This window comes from Aptenodytes patagonicus, chromosome 8 (genome assembly GCF_965638725.1).
Source record: "Aptenodytes patagonicus chromosome 8, bAptPat1.pri.cur, whole genome shotgun sequence".
NCBI classification, from domain to species: Eukaryota; Metazoa; Chordata; class Aves; order Sphenisciformes; family Spheniscidae; genus Aptenodytes; species Aptenodytes patagonicus.
The window spans coordinates 2,623,398-2,644,984 of NC_134956.1; the positions used below are offsets into that span (position 1 = coordinate 2,623,398).

General features: G+C 40.0%; 1 protein-coding gene across 1 annotated transcript; it reads left to right on the forward strand.

Moving 5' to 3' along the window:
• The first annotated feature begins 699 nt into the window (after positions 1-699).
• Positions 700-20,453, forward strand: RAB43 (RAB43, member RAS oncogene family). The gene is made up of 3 exons (XM_076345949.1): positions 700-934; positions 11,147-11,330; positions 12,254-20,453. The coding sequence occupies exons 1-3, from the start codon at positions 713-715 to the stop codon at positions 12,505-12,507; spliced, it is 660 nt and encodes a 219-aa protein (XP_076202064.1). The 5' UTR covers positions 700-712; the 3' UTR covers positions 12,508-20,453.
• The last annotated feature ends 1,134 nt before the right edge of the window (positions 20,454-21,587 follow it).

Sequence of the window (21,587 nt, forward strand, 5' to 3'; positions counted from 1 at the left end):
GCAAGGGTGAAAAACTGTAGCCCTGAGCCTTGAACTGCGACTCTGGAAACAAACCACACCCCAGCTCAGACCTAAAAATGAAAAGCCAACGAGGCAAATCAGCTGCACTTCCTGAATGACTTAATGGTGTAATTGCACCCGTTTATTTCTATGTGTCAGTAACTGTAAAATAGATCAGAAGCAATACATCACAAAAATATGTCACTCCAGCAAGAATGAGGACAAATACCATGTGCAGGTACCCCACACAGGACTGGGGCACCGGCAGGGATTAGTGGCTCATCAGTGCCACTTACGACAGCTGACTACCGCACTCGTTTGCCCACACACGATGGTTTATGTCGGACCGCGACCCGAGCAGGCCCCGCCGGCACCGGCCCACCGGGGACCCGCCGCCAGTCCCGGGGGCCGGCGGAAGGCCGCAGCGAGCCAGGTGCCCCCCCCGGCCCGACCCGGGCAGCCGGCGAGGCAGGCGCGGTGCCCCAGGCGGTAGCCGAACCTGCGCTCGAGCCGACGCTCGCGCCAGCCTCGCCGCCGCCCCGGCCGCGGGCGGGCATGCCCGGGAGGCGGCCGCCACGGCCGGGGCGGAGAGAGGGAGGGGGCGGGCGGGAGGCGGGCCCAGCGCTAGGCCCGGCGCGGCGGGGGGCGGCGGGCGCTGCGCAGAGCCCGGCTCCCCTCGGCGGCGGGCGGAAGGCCGGAGGGCGGCAGCGCCATGCCCGGCCCGACAGCGCCGGGGGCGGCGGCGGGGCCCGGCCTCGACCCGGAGGAGAGCTACGACTTCCTCTTCAAGCTGGTGCTCATCGGGGACGCCAGTGTGGGCAAGACCTGCCTCGTGCAGCGCTTCAAAACCGGGGCCTTCGCCGAGCGCCAGGGCAGCACCATCGGCGTGGACTTCACCATGAAGAGCCTGGAGATCCAGGGCAAGCGGGTGAAGGTGAGCGGAGCGGCGGCCCGGGGCGGAGGGAGCGGCCCGACACCCCGCCGCTCCGCCGCTCCGGTTCCGGTGCTGGCGGAGCCGGCGAGGAGCTGTGGCTCGCCTCCCGGCCCGGCGCCGCGGAGCTCCGGGCCAGCACAGCCGCCGAGATGCCGGCGGGGCCGCCCGGCCCCGGCCTGACTGCCGGAGGAGGAGGCGGCGGTGGCGAGACAGCGGCTGGCGGCGAGCGGTGCCGCCCGCCCGGGGTGCCCCGCCTCAGGGCAGCTCCCGCTGTCCGTGCCCCCGTCCCGCTGCTGACTTGTCTGTGCGCTGCTGCTGTGCTCAGAGGACGGGCTGCTCCGCGCCGGTGCCGCTTTCCCGAGCGGCTCCTACGGGCGAGGAGGGACCAAGCGCATCTATTAACTTGTTTTGCTACGGCAGGATCAGCAGCGTAGCCGCAAGCCGGGCTGGTTCCTCATTAGCACCGCATGAACGCTGGTAAAAGCCCCATTGCGAAGCCGCACGTCAGGACGTGCTCTGCCTCCGTTGTACTGTAACTGCAGCATCCCTCTTTTCGGGCAGGTTTCTGGTGATGGTTTATTTAAAGCCAGAAGGAACCTCAGCTGGGCTGTCATGTTTCCAGAAAGGGATGTGGAACTGGCAGAATGAGAGAAGCTGGGGGAGCGGTTGTTAGATTAGGCATATTTAAAAGTTACCTTGAGACACTGTTTACAGGATGTCTCAGAAAGTGCGACTTTTGTAGTTCTTCTCAAACCAGAACAAATCAACCCTAAATCTGACTTCTGCTTTTCTTATGCTGGAGAAAATCAGCTCGTCGTTAGGGTTAGAAAGAGGATAGGACATTTACCTGGTGGAATTATCCTCAGGCTCTCAGTGGCACAAATTCCCTAGAACAGGCTTGGCCTCTGAGCACAGAAGCATGATCGAACAGCAGGAAAAAAGGCTTAAAGCACCTGCAGTTTGTAGGGGGCTGCTGGAATAAATCCCTTGACCAGCCCCCTCCAGAATGGAGTCATACAACTATCCTTACTTACCCCCAGCGGGACTAAAAAGAACTTAATGCCGTCACTGCCTGGGAAAGATCATGAAACTGTAAAGTTTTTGAGATAAAAGATGACACGGAAATATGGTAATTGCACTTGAATTTTGGTCTGTGTTTACCAAAATAGGTGTTAAAGTCCTTTATTGTCTTTTTCTTACGAATTAACGTCGGTGAGCAGAATATTAAGTAGAGAAAGCTGCAGAAAATGGAAGAAATGAAGGCTCACATTTTTTAGGAAAGGAGGGGGATTAGAAGTTGCACACCTAGCAAAGGTGTTTACTTCCTTGGTAGTAGTATACCTTCTCCTGTCATGTGTAGCTGGGGTTAGCACTTGAAAAGGAAACTCGGATTTTCTGTTTGTGCTATTAGTACCTCTTCTGTGCTTTCTCGCAAGTGAGCTGTTAGAAGTGGGGGTTCTCCTTTTGGATTGAAACCTGGCTCCATTTAAATGCCAGGCACATAGAAAGTGACAAATGTGTCTGTTCCTGGTGTCACGGGTCTCAGCCACAGACTTGAGGAGTAGGAGACGACTAGCCCAGGAAATAACCCAAACTTCCTAGGTGTGCTTTTTCATATTGTCACTGCTTACACCTGAATATTCCTGTATTAGTAGTCAGTCTGTAACAAAACCTGTGGATTATTTCTAAGTATTTTACAAAAAGCAAGTAAGAAACTGCAAGCCTCGTGATGCTTTCTTTTGCTTTGGATTGTTCTGTACTTCCACTGAGGAAAAAATTAGGGATGCACAGATTGAAGAAGGGTATTTTAAGCATTACTTTAGGCAAATTAGTCCAACATTGTTGCTGATGTACCTTAGAGACATTTTTGTTAGCTGCTGAGTCAGGGACACAGCTAGAATATGAAAACATTTGCTTGCAGTTTTTTTGTTTGGTCTGTTAAGGTGTGGGTTGTATGTGAAGTTTAAATTCCAGTCAGGCTTTTCCAGTTGGATTGAGATTTCAGAGCAGTCCATCTAATCTGGGTAGGTTTGTTCAGCATGTTATAGGAAATAGAAAACAAGGAGGCATTTTATTATACTTTTGTGAGCTCCCTTATAAAGTAGGTAAATAAATTCTTACTATCAGGTGTGTGTATCGTGCACATTTTACAAATTTGGTTGCGGTGTAGGTTATAGTGATTCTAGGAGGAACACTTTAGCTATCAGAACGGATCATATCCTAACCCCTTAGTAAACAAGCCTGTACATGTGCTCTGCGAGAGATGCACTATGTTTCTCATTGTTGCTGTCTCAGTCATGTGAGACAAACTTGTTCAAAAGAGTTTCAGAAATATTGTTGATTGGGATGCCTCAAATCAAGAGATGTTCAGGACATGTTTAAAATAAAGTTTGTTTGACCTTACGAAAAGATCCTTACAAAAGCATGCCAGGTGATTTTCTGTGCTGCTCCGATTTCATTATGGGTTTATGCTACTCAAGACAGTATCTTCATAAGGAATGCAAAGGCTTCTTTTCTCTTTAGCAAATGGTGCAGGAATAAGAAAATTCCCATTTGTATAATGTTTTATAAGCTCATCTTTAGAAGTTCCTTCAGAACAACTGTGTGTACAAAAAAAGGTCCCGAGGAGCTTTTGAACACTACTTGTTCCGCATCCCCAGTGGCCGAAGCTTCATTTTTAGTCAGGCTGAGGATAGTATTACAACACAATTGAGTGAGTATGAATCAGACACTTATTTTGAGATTGAAACAAACATTGTAAGGTCAATTGTGTTAGTGTCCCTTTCTGTTTAAAACTTCAAATGTTGTCATTACAGTTACATAATGTTTCTGAAACATTTGGAGCCCAAGGATTTTAAGTCTCACTTCCTTTTGATGCATTTTTGTTGGATAAGGGAAAAGAAGCATGTTGGGATACTAAAGGTTAAGGTTCTGCAAATAACTTTTTTTTTTTTAACTCAAGGCTTTCCCTGCATCTTAAAGCTGTATTCTTTCAAGTGTCTCAAATGATACTTCATACACTACTGCTTCATCAGCTACTGAAGCTGACTAAACTTCATATATAAAGAGACATCAGTGCTTGAGAAAGGAGCTATTCATGGGCAGTCCTGATAACCGAAGCTTCCTCTTTAGAAATAAAACAGTAAAGCGCTGGTATCGTAAGCTTCCCCAATATTTGCTAACCCTGATTTGCAGAGATTTACTGCTTCCAGAGAGGAAGAATACGTAAGCATGTCTGTGCCATCCAGTCTTCTGTTTCTCTTCTTGTTCTTTCTTTAAGATCTCCGATTGCAATTTGAGGTATTGTCCAGTGGGATTATTCAAGCCAGTTGCCTCTGGGACGGGCTGTTGTGAGCCATGGGCTCTTGGAGGCATTGGAGCTAAAAGGCAGGCCGTGTGGCACGGAGCCAGGCAGGGATTTGGCAGATCTAGCACAATGGGTTCTAAAGGAACTTCAACGTCAAAGCTACCTGTGATGACCACCTTAATTTTTATCACAAAAGCAAACTGGGACCAGCATATATCCAGAATTTCCCCCCCTCAGCTTTATGAAATGTCTGCAGTCTATCTGCATTTTAAAAAAAGGCTCTAGTATATGCTGTTTAACAGGTTGAAATTGTGGCATCTTGCTCTCTATAAAATACATCCTTAGCTGGCTAAATCCTGGAGTACAGACTGTAGTTCCCAAAAGTTGTGGTTGTTGACTTAATGCATAGTGATTAAAGTCCTATTGATAAAATAATTACTTGTTCTTTGAGTGATAGAAAGAATCTGGCAAACAGAACAAAAATGTTTCGTAACTGTTATGTCACTGTAAGAAAAGATATTTATAAAACGATGGAACGAAGATTTTATATAATGATAGGCAAGGACATTCCTAAGTCCAAGTCCATGAATCGTGGTTAGTAATAACAAAATTCCTTTTCTTTTGATTAATTTCCTCCTGTGAACTGATAAGTTAATTGGGTATCTTTAATGTCTACTTTATGCTGTCATTTCACAGTGTTTTACATATACTGAATATTTTTTTCCTTTATGCCATAGTTTTTCTCTCTCTTACTATATCTTTCAGAAAGCAGCAGGAGAGAAGAACACTTGAAAACAAACATTCCTTTTATAACAAATACTTCTTTATGTATCATTGCACTTCTTAATTTACAAGCTTTTTCAGCCCATATGATATCAAGATTCTTGGCTTTTATTCAGGCCTCATGACTGTAACTATATTCCTTTCAGAATGGCCCAAAATGTAATGTGTCATCTGGCCAAATTGCAAGTAATAGAAAATTATGACTTGTTAACTGTCTTGTCTCCTGACTGTTGTATTTAATAACGTGGCTAAACAAATACAAATGAAGCTATTGCTTATTACATGGAAGCAATATTCTTTGATATTCAGAGGAAAGTGTCGCGCTCTTCTCTGTCAACTGACACTTGTAATGCTAGAGCAAACAGGAATGCTGCATTCCCAGCAAACAGGGATTCCTCATTCTCTGAAAATTTTGTAGAGAAACAGTTGAATGGAGCAGTTTATCCTAACTGTTCTGTGTATGAGTATCACTTTAAATTGAAATACATTGCCATACAGATGTTAGTTTTGTTGCTTTTGGCAAAAACTGTATAGATTAAGTTGCCAGATTGTTTCAGTAAGTCTTTTTAGGAGCAAGTGTTGTGATTTGCCAGTGTACAGAAATGTATATTATTGTTTGCCATTTGAGATGACGGATTTAGACACAGTTGGTTAAGAATCATTTAGCACGGTCTTTGCATCCACCATTTCACTACCGGGAAATTTTATGGAAGTTGCTATATTTTGAAGAATTCATAGCACAAAAGTGACATTTCTATCTTTGTAAAGAAGGTATCAGCTATAGGATGTACTTAGTTATTATTAATGCTGCTTCTCAAGCAAAAGTAAATGTGAACTCCCGTGATACTTTAGAAGAATCAGGAAAGTGCTCGATAATTACGTAGGAAGTAAGGGAGGGAGAAATTATTTAACGTGTCTTGAGGCCATTTGTTAAGCATTAACCTTTGATAAACAATATGTTTATCAATGCAAGAAGAATCCACATCAAACCATTTGATAACACTCGTTTACTATGCTCTTTGGTCAGCCTGTCACTCACCATTTTCAACACTTTGTCTATGTCTATAGTTGAAACTCTGCTTTCTTTAAGCCTAATCAGACATACCAGAACAATCTTCCAGAGACCCACCATAAATTTTACCACCTCCTGTTTTCCTCCTTACATCAAGTTGAAACATTCCTTCTTTCAATTTTTCTCTGGTGTGTCTCATCTTCCCATCATGTGCCACTGTGAAAAGCCCGGCTCAGTCTTCTTGATAACCTCCTCATGGGTACTGAACAGCAGCTAACAGGTCATCTCAAATCCTTCTCCCATGCTGATAAACCTGTTTCCCTCAGGGTGTGTACTTCTCACAGGGTATGTACTCCAATTACCTGACCATCTGGATGGCCCTCCACTGAACTTGCTCCAGTTCTTCAATGTCTTTCTTGTACAGGGGGCCCAAAACTGGACACTGTATTTTAGTTGGAATCTAGTAAGTGCCAGATAAAGGGGAATAATCACCTCCCTTGATCTACTGGCTTCACTCCTGTCAATACAGCTCAGGATGCTGCCAGGACCCACTGCTGGCTCCAGGGCCTTTTCAGCACAGCTGCTCCCCAGCCAGTCAGACCCCAGCCTGCATCCTTGCAAGGGGTGAATGACATATACTCCCTGTATACTCCTTCCCAACAGGAAAAGATGAAAAAGCAAATAGGAGAAGATGTTCAAGACTTTGTCTAATGTACTTATGGAAAGCTCCAATTCTACGGTGATTATATCGAGTCATGAAAAATCTTACAGGAGTTAATAGTCGGTTTAGCGCTTCGCTATTCAGTACCAGCTAGTGCTAAGGGGTCTGCTGTCCAAAAAATTCAAAGCTAAAAGCAGATCAAAATAACCAGCTTTTGTAAGTAAATGGTCATTCAATGGTGAAGCAATTAGCACAAGAAAGGCGGCTCCTTGTCTTTGTTCACTTAGGTTATTCTGTCATATTTCTTCTGAACAATGTGTATTTATTCTCTGTTCTTTATCCTGTCCTCATTTGTTACTAGAGATGCCCCCCCAAAGGCCTGCTACCAATCTCTTATTTCATAGGTGTTTTTTCTTAGTATCTGCAGATGAATTTAACACAATTCTCCAGCAATCCCAACTTCTGTCTTTTTTACACCAAAATTGTTGCCAAAGTAATTACAAAATCAGAAGTTGCTTAAAAAGGTTACTAAGTGACAGACATGGCTTCCATCACATTATTTACAAAGCTGAAGCACTTAAATCGAGGAAATAAATAAATAAGAACATATCATGCATATGTGATACACTTATACAATACAAAAGCATGTATGATCGTATCTTTTTTTTGTAACCTGTGGCCAGGACAGTTCATTTGGTATTTTGATTTTAACATCTAACTTATATTGAGGGGCTTCTAAATGAGAAATACTAAGACTAATTTTTTTTCCAAAGAATTTGCAACTGTTATTTCTTGTCAAGAGTTACATACTTGTAAATACAGTTTAACAGAGAGACCATATAAAATTTTTACTATAAAATGGTGGTTTTAAATTATAGTTGTGATTGGTATTTATATATAGTTGTCATATTTCTCTTTTAGTAGAATTGTCTGAAATGCATATCTGTACACCTACTGGAGAAAATAGTGTTTACTTAGGATCAGAACTGGTATTTTTGTGATGACTTAAATTATTTTTTTAATCATGTATCAGACTGATTCATGCTATACAGAAATATTTTTCTTAAATTTTTCTAAAGATGCTGTCAAGCAAATTAGCTATATTTTACCTTTAGGAATAGATCTTGCTTTAAGTTAGGTAATCTGGTTCATAATACTTGCGTACTCTGTGTGTCTCTGTAGCGTGTGTTCTTAACAATTTAAAATAAGACAGTTATTAAAACTTCAAACAATGTGACAGGACAGATTTTCAAGCTTCCAAATTGTAAGGAGCGAGTTGTTATTAGCCCCCCAAAAAGTGCCTTTGCACACTGAGCACGCTGCAAGGCAGACTGATTCATACTAGCCAAAGCTACCATCTCTGCACAGGTCTGCCAGAGGGGACTGAACAAGGACTCCTTACTCAGCTTCAGGTTAATTTATTGGATCGGTTCACACCCACCTTCAGCAACAAGTTAAACGGAAGGGGCATATTCATGATTGGTTCAAGACAACTTTGCCACTGCTCTAAAGCATCACTGCACCTTCCTCCCTATGCAATCTGCATGCTTTCAGTACCTTGTGGCTGCATAATTAGTGTTAACCCTTCAAAGAAAAGGAAAACACCTATTTTTCAGTTACATCAGTGAATTAAGCCATATAGTGAATCAAATTAACAGGTGCTAGTTTCAATGCAGGGAGAGGGCAAGGATATGCAGCTGGGATGGCAAGTCTTCAATGGCAGTATTGTCTTAGTTTGGCTTAAGCAAGTCATTAAACCATGCCCTTATTTGACTGACTTTCCCTGAAACAAAGAGCAAGCACTCACCTGGCTCCTTCTGCCAGCAGAAGTGATGGGAACAATGACAAACAGGTGTGTCAGTGGGTTTATATGTTTGCAAAGAAAGTATCTGCTTATGGGTCTAATACATACTGTAGTCTCAGCAATGAAAGCAAAACCACAACAAACTGAAGATCATGTAAAAAACCTGAATGAATCAGAGTCCTTACAGAAAAGAGGAGTGACAAGTAGGGGAGCACGAACTTCAAATGCCTGAGGGGAAGAGCCTACCTGGAGGATGTGAGCTGGGAGGAAAACTGCTGTTTGAGCTCCTGAGAAGGTCAAACCTGTGGTCTGTGCTGTTCCCAGCAGCACACTCCGGGCTTCAGCAACTTTGTACATATTCAGTCCTGTGAACACACAGACATAAATGCTTGAGTAAAAAATGTGTGTGGGTGCTGTGAGATCTTGCTGGTGACGTTTTGAGGTTGCTCTATCACTACTGAAAGGCTGTGGAAGTTGGGGAGGACCAGAGAAAGGCAAATATCGTACTCATCTTCAGAAAGGGCAAGAAATCTTGGAAACTACAGGCTGATCAGACTCATTTTGGTCCCTGGGAAAACCTGGAGCAATTCTTCCTGGAAGAATTAAGTTTTGACCCCACTTTGAGCAGGCAGTTGGCTTTGTCACCTCCCAAAATCTGTCCCAACCTCAGTGATTCTGTGATTCTATGGAATGTACTTATACAGAAGTTTTCAAAATCCAGTATACAGCAATAGGTCCAAGACTGGCTTGCTCAGTCACTCTGTAGGTAAAACACTTTTATTTATACCATGTGAAAAGTGTAAGCTAAAACAAAATTTTTTTTTTTAATTTAAAGAGTTTGTAATTCTTCTGTATGCACAGAATCTCTCAGACTTCTCCCAAGAGTTGGGTAATCATCATTAGCCTTGTTTTGCGCTTGACCTAATCAAATATTGACATTTAAAACTACGTAACAGACACAAAGGTCTAGTGGGAGACTTGAGTACAGAGAACATCATACATAAACCTGCCACAAACTTCCTTGTCTCTAGTAATTGTCTGTTGACTGCTCTAAATCATTATCTGTTCCATTAATAATCATTGCTTTTTGGTTTTCTGAGTCCATTACAGTCCCTTCCCCTTCTCTGAGAAAACTCTTACCAGGACCGAGAAGTACTTTTTCATTGGATTGATTCCTTTTAAGCTGTACATATATCATTTGGGATCTAAATGCTTGGTTAGCACAGGAAGTGATCTGATCAGCACAGCCTTTTCCAAAGTGAGAGTTTCTGCTCAAACATGCAGCAGAGTCAGAAGGTACAAACAAAATACTAATGTGCAAGAGAAATAAATGGAAAAATTATTCCATATTATTTGGTATAAAACATCACTGGTGCATTGTGTTGTTGTCAGCTCTTTAAAAGAAAGAGGTTCAGAGATAGGGAAACTAATAAATAACAGGTTCATAATATGGGAAGATTAAAAAACCCAGGAGTATTTACTTATGTCATGTCTCAGTTAAGAGGAAATGCAGAATATAAGGAATGGCACAAAAAGACAAGTCTCTCATTTATCATTTGGGGATAGAGAAGTAAAGTGCAACAGAAGGACAGAAAATATAAAATTTATAAAAGGAAACTCTTTGGTTTCATTGCTACTATATATTGAAGCCAAGAGCTTTGAAAGATTCAAAAAGGATTAGAGATTTATATGGAGAATGAGAACATCCACACTTACTTTAGATTAAAAGCTCCTGGAATATAAGCTGTTATGTTCCAGGACATTAGACAACCTATAAAACAAGAGGATTTAAAACAGAAGTTTTCCCTCTGAGCAGGATATTGTGTTTGTCCACTCCGAGTTCTTTGGCTTCTTCCTCTGGAACATCTAGTACTGGGAACTAAAACCCTGATACTAAACTCATAGTTCTTATGCTGCTGGATTTAGGCAAAAGTATGTAAGCTAAGCATTTCTTCTTCCTGCCTAGATGTAATGTCTGTTCTATCACCTAAAAAAGGACAGGTAACTAGACTGACTAGATCTTTGACTGACTTTATTGAAACCTAGAATTGCTGGCATTTCTTTTATACATTCTTTTATATGTTTTATGTATTCTATATATATTCTTTTAATTGTCTCATATTTCCTTATAAAACAGCATCAGTGCTCTCGGATGATACTACCACGTCCTAGTCCAGTTGTTACTGCCCCTGTAGCAGAACTGGCAAAACCATGTCAGTACCTCAGACAATATGCTAGTGAAAACCCACTTGTAGTTTCAGTGACACACCAGATGATGAACTGGAGTGGCTTGGCTATGGGCTAACATCTTGTTTTGCTAACTCTGCTAGAGAAGGTGACAGAGGGGTAGGGCTGGATATACAAAGTGATAACTTCATAATCTGCCACAGAAGGATGCATCAGAGCTCACCTGCAGGAACCGAGTGTCTCAATTGATAGAGATACAAGCTTTGAGCAGCCAAGTGCGAAAAGGCTCTCCAGTGTATATTGTTAACCTTAAATCATGAACAAAGGACTAGAAAAATGTGATGCCAGAATGTATTACGTATAAGGGAGATTTATAACAAGGCTATTGAATCAATCCTATCTTTTGATTCAGGAAAGCTTGCTAGCCAGTGTCTCACTGTATGCTTTGTTTTATTTAGTTGCAGATCTGGGACACAGCTGGCCAGGAGAGATTCCGAACTATCACACAGAGTTATTACCGCAGCGCCAATGGAGCAATCCTAGCCTATGATATCAGCAAGAGAGGCTCTTTCCTGTCCATTCCTCGCTGGATCGAGGATGTGAGAAAGTATGCCGGTTCCAACATAGTACAATTACTGATTGGTGAGTTAAAAATATTAATACCAAGCGCTACAAGTTACTGTACAATGTAATTAGTTGCAATACTTGTTTATGATCGTTAGAAGTTTTATTTTTGGTTGAAGTTAAGATGTATGTAGTAGATCTGATTGGAAATTTTCCCTTTTTTTTTAATTAGAAAGTGCTGATTCATCAAAACAGAAATGTTTTGCTTTGATTAACTTCTGTTAAGAAGTAGCCAGCTTTGTATCAGAAGCCAGCTTTGAATCCTTTGCGTCTCACTTAATGGAGAACTGGGTACCCAAGATTTCTAGGTTCTGAGGCACAGCTGCTGTGGAGCTGTTCTTGTGATAAAGATCATAAGGTTTCCAGGGCCCAAAGAAGCTCCATCATACCAAGTCGACATGTTTTGGCGAACTGGAACACTCACATACTTCAGCAGACGGGGGATTTCAGAAGGACTTCAGGGCAATTAGAGTTTGTCAGTTATCTGCTAGAAGTTCTGCTTCCCAGTCCCAGTGTTTCTGACTCAGACGCAGCTCTTGAGGCTTGTAGACTTGCTAATACAACATCAGTAGTATTCTAGATTTCCCTAGGAACCAGCAGACTGCTGTTGTTTTCACAAAACGGTTTTAGCTTTCATTTCTAGCCCATTTTTCTTCTGTTAAGGTCTACAGCCACCACTCTTCAGTTATTGACTTTTCCTGTTCTCTCTCTGAGTCATACAGAAATACAGGTTGGAAGGGGCTTAGGAGATTATCTAGTCCAACCTCCTCCTCAAAGCGAGGATAATGTCAGGTTGGTCAGGGCCTTTTCAGTCAGATTTTGAAAATCTCCAAGAATGGAAATTCTGCAGCTTCCCTGGGCAACCTGAGAACCTCCTGCTAAATACTTACTCTGACATAAACAGTCATTATAAATTACTCTGTTGTTTCTTTTTCTTCCAGGAAACAAGTCTGACCTAAGTGACCTTCGAGAGGTTCAGCTGGAAGAAGCTCAGAGTCTGGCTGAACACTATGATAATATCATCTGTGCCATAGAGACCTCTGCGAAAGACTCCAGCAATGTGGAGGAGGCTTTTGTGAAGATGGCTACAGAGCTCATGATGAGGCATGGAGGCCCTATGTTCAGTGAGAAGAATACTGACAGCATCAAGCTTGACAGCAAAGACGTTGTAGAAGGCTGGGGGTGTGGTTGCTGATATGAGCTAGGTGATATCCCTAACTTTACTGGAATTTAGATGGTGCTTCACCCTAATGCTGAGTAGCACGGTAGCCATATTCTCCTCCTCCTGTGAAACCAGCGATTTTGTAGAAGTTAGACACAATCCTGTTTGCTTTGGTGTCTTATTTTTAAAAAGGGACTCAAGAGAGGTAGTCCTAAAAGTCAAGCCCTCTGAAAAACTTACTCAACATTTGTCCCCACCATTTTCTTTTCTGTAACCTTCATACAAGTTACAAAAGTGGAGGAAACAACTTTGAACTGGTAATGTGGGGTGGGGAGACAGATGGTTGGGGAAGAGACTGATGCACACCCAAAGTTCTGAAGCATTTAGCAGACTGTTGGCAAAGGAAGTCATTTTTGGAATAAGCAATCTTGACAGTGTCTCTTTAAATCCTCAGCACTCCACCAATGACCAGAAAGTGACAGTGTCTTTGATAAAGGTATTTCAAGTGTCAGAATACCCAGCGTTTTGATTACAGGACCAAATAGCAGTCACCTGTCCTAAGGCATATGGATTGCTTGTTAGTATTGGAACAGGCCCAGGGGAGGAAGCCTTCTCTCAGGTTTTGTTATAATTTTTTTAAGTTATCATTTTAAAAGCAACATCAGCCTGAGCAATATCACATGACTTGCTGTCAAGCACGATTGGACCAGTGTAGTTATTTATACAGCCTTGAGGAGGGGGTAGATGCATTTCACTTGTTATTGTTTGCACAGTGATAGCTCCCTCTTCCAAGTGGGTATCACTGAGTTTTTGCCCTCAGGTCTCTTTATTTCATTCTGTAACTCAAGACCTGCACCACTGGAAACAGGAACTGGAGAAACCTTGAACTGACTGGTAGCCATGATCTCCTGCCATGTGCCTAATGGTCATATACAGGGTTAATTCTGGTCATACATTTGACATGTTACCAGAGTGTTTATTGCTTAAGTGGCATAAGTGGATTTGGGTTTTTTGTTTGTGTTTTGTTTTGTTTTTTTTTTTAACCATCTCTTGAAATACAGTCTGGGCATATAATGGGCAAGAAGACCTCAGAATAGCTGAAAACTGCATGCATTGCACTTCTTGGTTGTAAGAAACCAGCGTCTTTTCAAGTGATTCCCTCCCAACTTTGTACTCAACTGCTTCCCTCTCTCTACCAGAAGTTCCCAATTGCTTTTCATTTCTTGAAAACACTCAGCAGGAAAACCTTTCACTGTTGATCAAAAGTCTACATTGTTAAGTAACACAGATTTCATAATTCAACTACATACAGTTGTCTTTCACATTCAGCTCTGTATTATATGTTGTAGATGCAGTTGAAGTACTGATGGCAGCAGTCCTCTCTGGGTTTACACTCTCAAGCACCTTACAAAAATGGATTTGCAAAGGGAGAAGAAGCAGGATTATTTTTAACTCTGCAGTTAAAGCAAAGGTGTTCAAGTGATTTTTGCAATCCTGACACTTTGAAGGAGCTCATTTTCAGAAAGCACCCACTTAAAGTGAAGTCACTTGTCACTTTTGAAAATCTTGATCAAAAAGGACCTGCACTGGTTTGCTACTAGGGCTACACCAGCTTTTAGCCATTCAACATATCCAGTATCATGAAAATCAGGAAGGTTTAAGAAAGGGCTAATGGATCCTAATTTCAATACTACTCATCTTCCTACAGAAAATACTAAACCATTCTCTGGTCTTTCTGGTTTTTTAAACTACGAGGTAGATAATTGAGGAGTTACGTATGCTTTGTAGCCTGTTTGCTTCTAATCTAAGGGGTTAGTTTTCAAGTTTTATAGTTGTAAGAGTGAAAGGGCCTTAAATTTTTCAATTAGTCTAGCTTTCATAATTCCAGTGTTTTATATGGAAGGGCAGGTTGAGCTGCAGTACTCAGTAGTATTTTTGGATAGTTTTCCAGGACATTCCCAGCTCTCCTACATCCAAAGATAACAGGCAATAGGTGTCCAGCAGTAGCTAGACACCGAAAATGAGAATTGTCTGAACTCTAGATTTGTTAGCGTAGCAAACCCCGTATTCCACTCTCAGGAGAAGCTACGAAGAGAGTCCAAGCTAAAACTCAGTCCTGATGACTGCTTTTCCTCCTGGTGAGATGGTCCTTAAGATACAGAATACTAGCAAGCATTTGACTTTGTCATGACATATTATAGTTTACATCTGTAGGTCACAGTCCTGCAGTTCTGCATGCTTGAACAGGGACCCTCAGATAAACTCAGCCTCCCGCTATTTGCAGGATTAGTGCCAAATTATTTAAGCCATGCTGATAAAAAATCACATGCATTTAAGAACAGTATCGCTACTACTCAGATTGAAATCAGTAGTTTACATAGTAACTCATGTTAAAACTGGAGCAAGATGCAAAATTAACATAAATCCTGCTTCCAATGCAGTCAGTGAATGATTGTGTTTTTACAGTAGATGGAGAACCGAGGAATTATTGATCCATTTCCTTAGTTTTGAGGTTTGTTTAGTAAACAAGTAGAATTAGACTAAGCACTATACTCTTCCTTACAACTTGCCCCCATATATCTCTTAAACTAGTCTTGAAGATTGAGACTCTGCCTGCAAGTTAGTCTGTTTCAGTCAGGAAAACATGAAACAGCATCAGTGATTTGTTCACCGTGTTTTCAAATGAAGGCACCAATTCAGGTTAGTTTTCATTTTGCTGTAGAAAACAAAGACTATGGCTTTAAGTCAGCTTTGTCTTCTAACTCGGCTCTTCTATGTTGTAACAAGTGTAATACAAGTTTGCATGTGCTACCTAACTGAACAAAAGGGAACAAAGAAATAGACTGAAGACCTGGTTTATTTTTTCAGGTTAGTAGCAGATATGACAGACAGTGCTTGGGCTGTCAGTAGTAAAAGGCTATTTCAATTACCAAACCCTTTCTTTGTCTATTAGTAGTAGCACAATACTCACTAGCCTGACAGCTTTTTGACCAGAAATAAATTAAACAGTAAATGTAACTTAGAGCTTTTCACTCCCCTTCTGAAGACTTTTATTAAATCCGTAATTCACACACATAGCTATGTAATTCAAGTATTAGGAAGAGAGTCCTATTGGTTTAATTCCATTAATCCTATTGAAACCAAAAGGATACCTGGGTGAAGAGGGTGAGTAGCAATAAACCTGAGATTTACAGGTAAAAACCTCAGTTTCAAATCTTAGGTTACAAATGTGCACTGATGTACACCAAGTGAATAATTCAGTAGTGCATGATCAGAGTTCACAGCATAAACATTTGCCAAGAAACCTGTTTACTGGCAGTTGAACATTAACAAGACTATGGTGCAGTAATTGCTTTTAAGCAGATCTCCTTGGCTGACCATTTAGTTGCATTAGTATTTATAATTTATTTTTGGCAGTACCCAAAGTGTGCAAAATATTACAAAAACACAGAAGGGGACATTGATCTCTGCCTTGTAACACTTAGGAGTGGAATGCAGAGGCAAATACTGAAATGAAATCATCAGCAGAATGTGGTTCCCAGGAGCGTGGGCATTGTTATCCTTTGTATTGATTTTGATTTAAGCTAATTTTATCTCCAGTTACTCATCCAGTCCATAATGGATGAAACTTGTACAAATATTTATAATTATGTAAATATAATACCAAATAAATGTCAGCCCGGAAACCTGCTAACATTTACTTTGCAAAACAAAATTTTAAAAAAATGAAAATACTTAAGAACAGAGGAAAAGTCCTAATGATTTTATCACTCTCACTGTACTGAAAAGCAGGTCACTTTTTGGGGGGGAGGGGAAACTACAAAACTAAATGAAGCCTAGCTAATACTGCATAGATTTCTAAGAACTTCATGAAAAAAGTGGAGCTCTTGCTTAGTTTTTTCTTTGCCTTTAAAGAAGATATTTATTTGAAGAATAGAGCTGATCATCACGTGCAATATACGTGTTACTGCAGTAGTACATTACAGGATGTATACACTCACACAGTAGCACCCTTAAATAATATTAAAGCCTTTCCTTGATTTGCCCCAGTATATAATTTCCCATGAAGATTTACACCTCTGTTATTTAATCTAACAGTCCCAGCCAGTTGACCATTTGAATGTCTTTCTTTTACCATCTCATGCCAATCCTGAGGGAACTGGGAGGTAATAACATTATTAGTTTAATGTTATAATGAGAGTCTCTTTAAATCAAGATTAATTTATATCTTATTTCATTAATAGAAGTTGTTTATCTTTACCTATCCTGCTTCCAAAACATTTATATATTAACAAACCACTGAAGTTTACCCTATTGCATGATTTTGGGTAAACAGTGTGCTGGAGGAAAATGAAGTGAGAACAATACATGCTTTGTGAAACTGAAAAATAAAGTTACTCTCCTTTTGGTATCTACCAACCTTGGGGAGTGCTCGGTTTAACCCCTGTCAGTCATTCTCTGCGGAGACTTCACAGAAACAAAGCAGGTTACGGGCAGAGTGTGCAACCAGTAAATGGGGAGAATCCAAGGGAATTGGAGTGAGTATGTACTCTTTTGTGAAGAAGTAGTTCTCACATGACTTGCTTTGCCCCACTAGCTGATGATGAGGACCACGTAGCTTGTATTCCCACCCTTGTGGTACACAAAGTGAGGCAATTAAAGAGCAACAGATCTGAGGACACGTGTAGTTCTTGGTGCAATTGAAAGGAAATGAATCCCAAAGTTTAGGCTAATCACTCTGACCACTTAATTATCCTTTCTGAAATGATACTAGGTTGTTTCATCAACTAAAAGGCATTCTAGATTTACAAATTTGGCAATAAAAGATGCCACATTGTTAATGTAAATTAATAGTTACATTTTATTACACTTGTATGGAGTATAGTGATCTCAGAGTCACACAGCAGAGTCCGTTATAATTGGGCTGTTCTCAGATTTGACAATTCTTTTCCATGCTGTAAGACGAGATTCATAGATTTGGGAAACACTGTCTCAGTTTTATTTTTGTAGTGTCTTTTGTTGCTGATCATCCCACTGAGATTTCAGTTAGAGAACAAGCCTCCCGGGTATCTTAGTTTTTACTGGCCAGGTAATGTTAGATTTCTTTTAACGCTATTGAATTGGGTTATAGAGCTATTCGAAGCAGCAAAAAAATCTCAGATGGAAGCATTTAATTGCAATCCCCACTGCGTAGTTTAGAAAAAAAACACAAACTATTCCACAACTAGATGTTCTGACTTCCAGCACAAGTTTAGCCCTCTGCATCTTTTTTATCATTTCATTTTAGTTTACTTGGAAAAGAGCAGGGTTACAAAATCAAAACAAACCAACCCAAATGTATATTTGCTGTCCATGGAATTGTTCCCAGAGGTTAGATAAAAATAGCCAGCGTACTCTCCTATCCTGATCTTAGATAGCATTTTTTTAATATGACTGAAAGATGTTAAAATGCACTTTAAAAATATTTCTTTGAAGCACAAAAGGGTTGCAATTTTTTTTTCACGGTCTTTTTTAACAAGGGTTTCTATTACTTGAATACTGATAAAGGCAGTTACCTGTATTACATTCATAACTTTAGGCATCACTGAAGACGGACTGTGTCAACAATTGTCTTGTTTTTCCATATGAGTCAGCGGCCAGTGGAAAACAAGGGAACAGAATAACTTCACAAGAATGAGAAAAGTGAAGCCCAAGTAACAGTCAGGGAAGATTTTTCACTTTAGTCCGATTAAATGTGTTAGGTTTAATCAATGCTTACTCAGTTCAAAGAAAATACTTTCCTTCCCAAAGGTAAAATAATACACAACACAAATAGTTATGGGTTTTCCTGTTTGCTTTTTGTACAACAGAAATTTGACTGCTGTCTATACTGAAGAAGAGTGGCCTGCTAAATTAGTTAAGTGTATGGTAATAGCATAGTTTAACATTTGGAGAGCTGTTAAATTGGCTTAAAGCTGTATTTAGAACCTATTCCTTCCATTATGAGGTAAGAAGTATGTCTCTCTCCCCCAGGACACCATTTGAAAACCTTTAGAAGATCCAAGATTATACCTTGATAAAAATGTATTGAGGCTCTCTTTATCATTAAAAAAGTCACTTTCCATGTTTCTTTTGCAAGATATTTTTAGACTTCAATTGAGTTATTTCCAATCTGATTATCCAACTGAACTGCTGGCACTGATTTCTATTTTCTTTCAACCTCAAGTTTAACAGAAAACTGAGTATTAATCTTCCTATCACAAAGTGCTGAAGGGCCACCAGATAGACTATAACCAACAGGGTTTTGCACACGTATCAATCTCCTGCTCCTGTGACAGTTACTTAATATCTGTAATGTGTGTATATAATACACTGTGCTCTGAAATCAATCAAGTCCAGCTTTGAGATCATTCATCCAAGTAGGTAGTGTAGGTCAGGGTAAGGTATTAGGTAGGTACAGCAGCTTCACAAAGCTGCTTCTGTTTAAGCCACTACTGTCTAAGGCTTACCTAGCCCATTCAAAATTTGCTATTACAGCTAAATTACTACAAGTGAACTATTTTCTTTTCCTTTAGTCATAACATTAAAAAAATTTTAAAGCCTAGACTAGGATAAGAACAGTAGTCACCTATTTTAAGCTTTCATAAGAACATATACCTTATCACTGACTACTCTGTAAGAGTTTAAACCTTAATTCCCCCAATAAACTCACTCAGACATCTTAAAGAACACACTATTCAGATGTAATAGCTAGCTAAAAGGATCCAAGTTTCTGTAAACTTTAGCTTAGAGAAAGTACCTTACATACGACCAAAATTGTGGCAAGCTAGCAGTTATGATTCCGAACTGTTCAATCAATACAAAAAAACCCTTATGACACAAAGATTATCTTCTCCAGATAAAAGCAGAGGAAAACATTAAATGGAAGACTGTATTTCCTTAGAAATTGTCTTTTTAAGGCACCTGACCAACACAATCTACATACTTCCAAAAGCCAGACTCTTTTCGGTAACCGCTAAGTAACAGCCTATTACACTGCACTGTGCTGGAGAACATGCAATGATAAACACTCATTTTTTCTGCAATAAATTCTATGAGCAATATAGACTCATATGAAGATGTGAGGGAGTGATTCTGGGTATCTAAACTATTGTATGTGAAAACAAGGGTATGAAAGATTGTCCTTTGAACACGACATGCAAACTTGTCTTGACAATTTGAAGGTACTTTTAAAAAGTGAGTTAAGAGCTGAATTTTCAGAGACATTGAAGCTGCAGACAGATGCCTACCAATGTCTTCAAAAGCATCTAGTTATCATTGCAAAATAGCACAAGACTTGTACAGAACTGGTTTTGCACTAAGGGGAAATAATTATCAGGAAAAAAAAATACATTAATGTGAAAGGCAGAGCATCCCGAGTATTCTGTATTTTTCATGTTCATTCCCTATTTCAATGCTGTGCGTAAGTAAGCATTTCTTCCCTTTATAAATGGTATTAAAATAGATTATTCTAAGCGTGGAAAGTAGTTTGGTACTTGACAAAATAAAATACTATATACCTTTTCTTAAGACAGTGATAATATTGATGAGAATAACTTTGCTAATACAGTTTGGTGGTGTAATATAAAGGATTCACCAGATAAGAGTTAAGTGTTGGACACATACCATTTCAAAACCAGTGGAAGCCAACGGATGAGATCAGACACTGTCCTGCTTGCCAGAGATAAAGTAGATACAGACATATACTGAGCAGAAGGTGAATTTAGTTATTTGTAACAGTTTTTAAAGATTTCTATTTTGTAAGTCTGTAAGGAGAAATGCTAAGATTTTTGGTAGTCAGATATGCTCAGTGCTGTCAACCAGCATTTCCCTCTTTTGTGCCTCACTCACTGATACCTGACAGATATAAAACCCACAACTCCAGAGACTAGATAGCATTCAAGTGAGTCTGGCTCACACACCTGCTGGGGAGAAAATAAAAATCTCTAATTCACATTGAATTCACTCATTGCATTCCAAAATTATTTGAGGGGTTTGGGTGATAACAGTGTTAAAATTCTTCTGCATTTTCTAGGACAAATCTGTCGCTGTTTTTCAAGGTTTCTTCAAGAGATGCAGGCTGTACATTTCTAATCATCGGTAACTACTTTGCTTTTAAACTTTCTTATCACAATACTGACTAGATCATTTGGAATATGAGGAGACAAGGGAGCAAGCTTGCATACTACAGTGGTTTTTTTATACTTTACCTTCATCTATTTATGAATTTATTATGAAAAATATTTTTAAACATATGAAACCTGCTTTTTGTTGTGAATTTTAGCAAAGTAGTGGATACATTGTACTGTGTATCATTAAAAAGGTTTAATTAAAGTAAACATTTGGCAATTAATATATTTTGCTGTTATTTTATGCATGTACCTTGCTGTGGTTTATTATCAGAAACAAAATCAAGTTTTAAGTTTTAAGAAATTATGTATCCTATTCTACAGTGCTGTATGGTCTTCTACTTTTACACAAGATACGATCTAATGTACTCTTTATTAAACAAACAGTGCTTAACTCTCTTCCTCTTATCCTTACAACTGCCCCTTACTTACATAAATGCATGCATATTAAATTGTTTCAAATTAGTAAGCTCTCCAACATAACTGGCCGGAAGATTAAGAATAAAAACCGAAGTCCTCAATGTTGGAGAAGTGCAAATAACTTTTTCAGTGCTTACAATGAAGTGTAAACAATGTAGTTACAACTGTACCTTCCCAAGGGAACATTTAGATCCTGGATTTTATTTAATTGCTGTAAATTAAACAAAGCAACACCCCTTTCTTTTTGCTTGGCTCTTCAATTCTAACGTCAGTAGATAAGCATTTTTGATCCACAGGAGCCAAATACTGAATTACTTAGTTCTGTATTCAGTCTACTACTTCAATAACAGCCTCAGATACCAAAACAGCAATCAGTAGTTTTCGATCAAATGGCCACACTCTAAAGCTGGTTCCTTAGAGTGCTGGGTATAGCTGAATTCATTAGTTAATTCTCTTATAATGACACATTCTTTACTACTGAAACATTCTGGATGTAACTATACATGTCACTGGTGTGCACAGTGCTGTAGAGAATCAATGTAAGAT

Bases quoted from the DNA above. Each gene is read 5' to 3' on its own strand.
- RAB43 (XM_076345949.1), top strand. From the start codon at position 713: ATGCCCGGCCCGACAGCGCCGGGGGCGGCGGCGGGGCCCGGCCTCGAC. The intron at 935-11,146 runs GTGAGCGGAGCG...TGTTTTATTTAG, and splicing joins TCCAGGGCAAGCGGGTGAAG to TTGCAGATCTGGGACACAGC. The intron at 11,331-12,253 runs GTGAGTTAAAAA...TTTTTCTTCCAG, and splicing joins CATAGTACAATTACTGATTG to GAAACAAGTCTGACCTAAGT.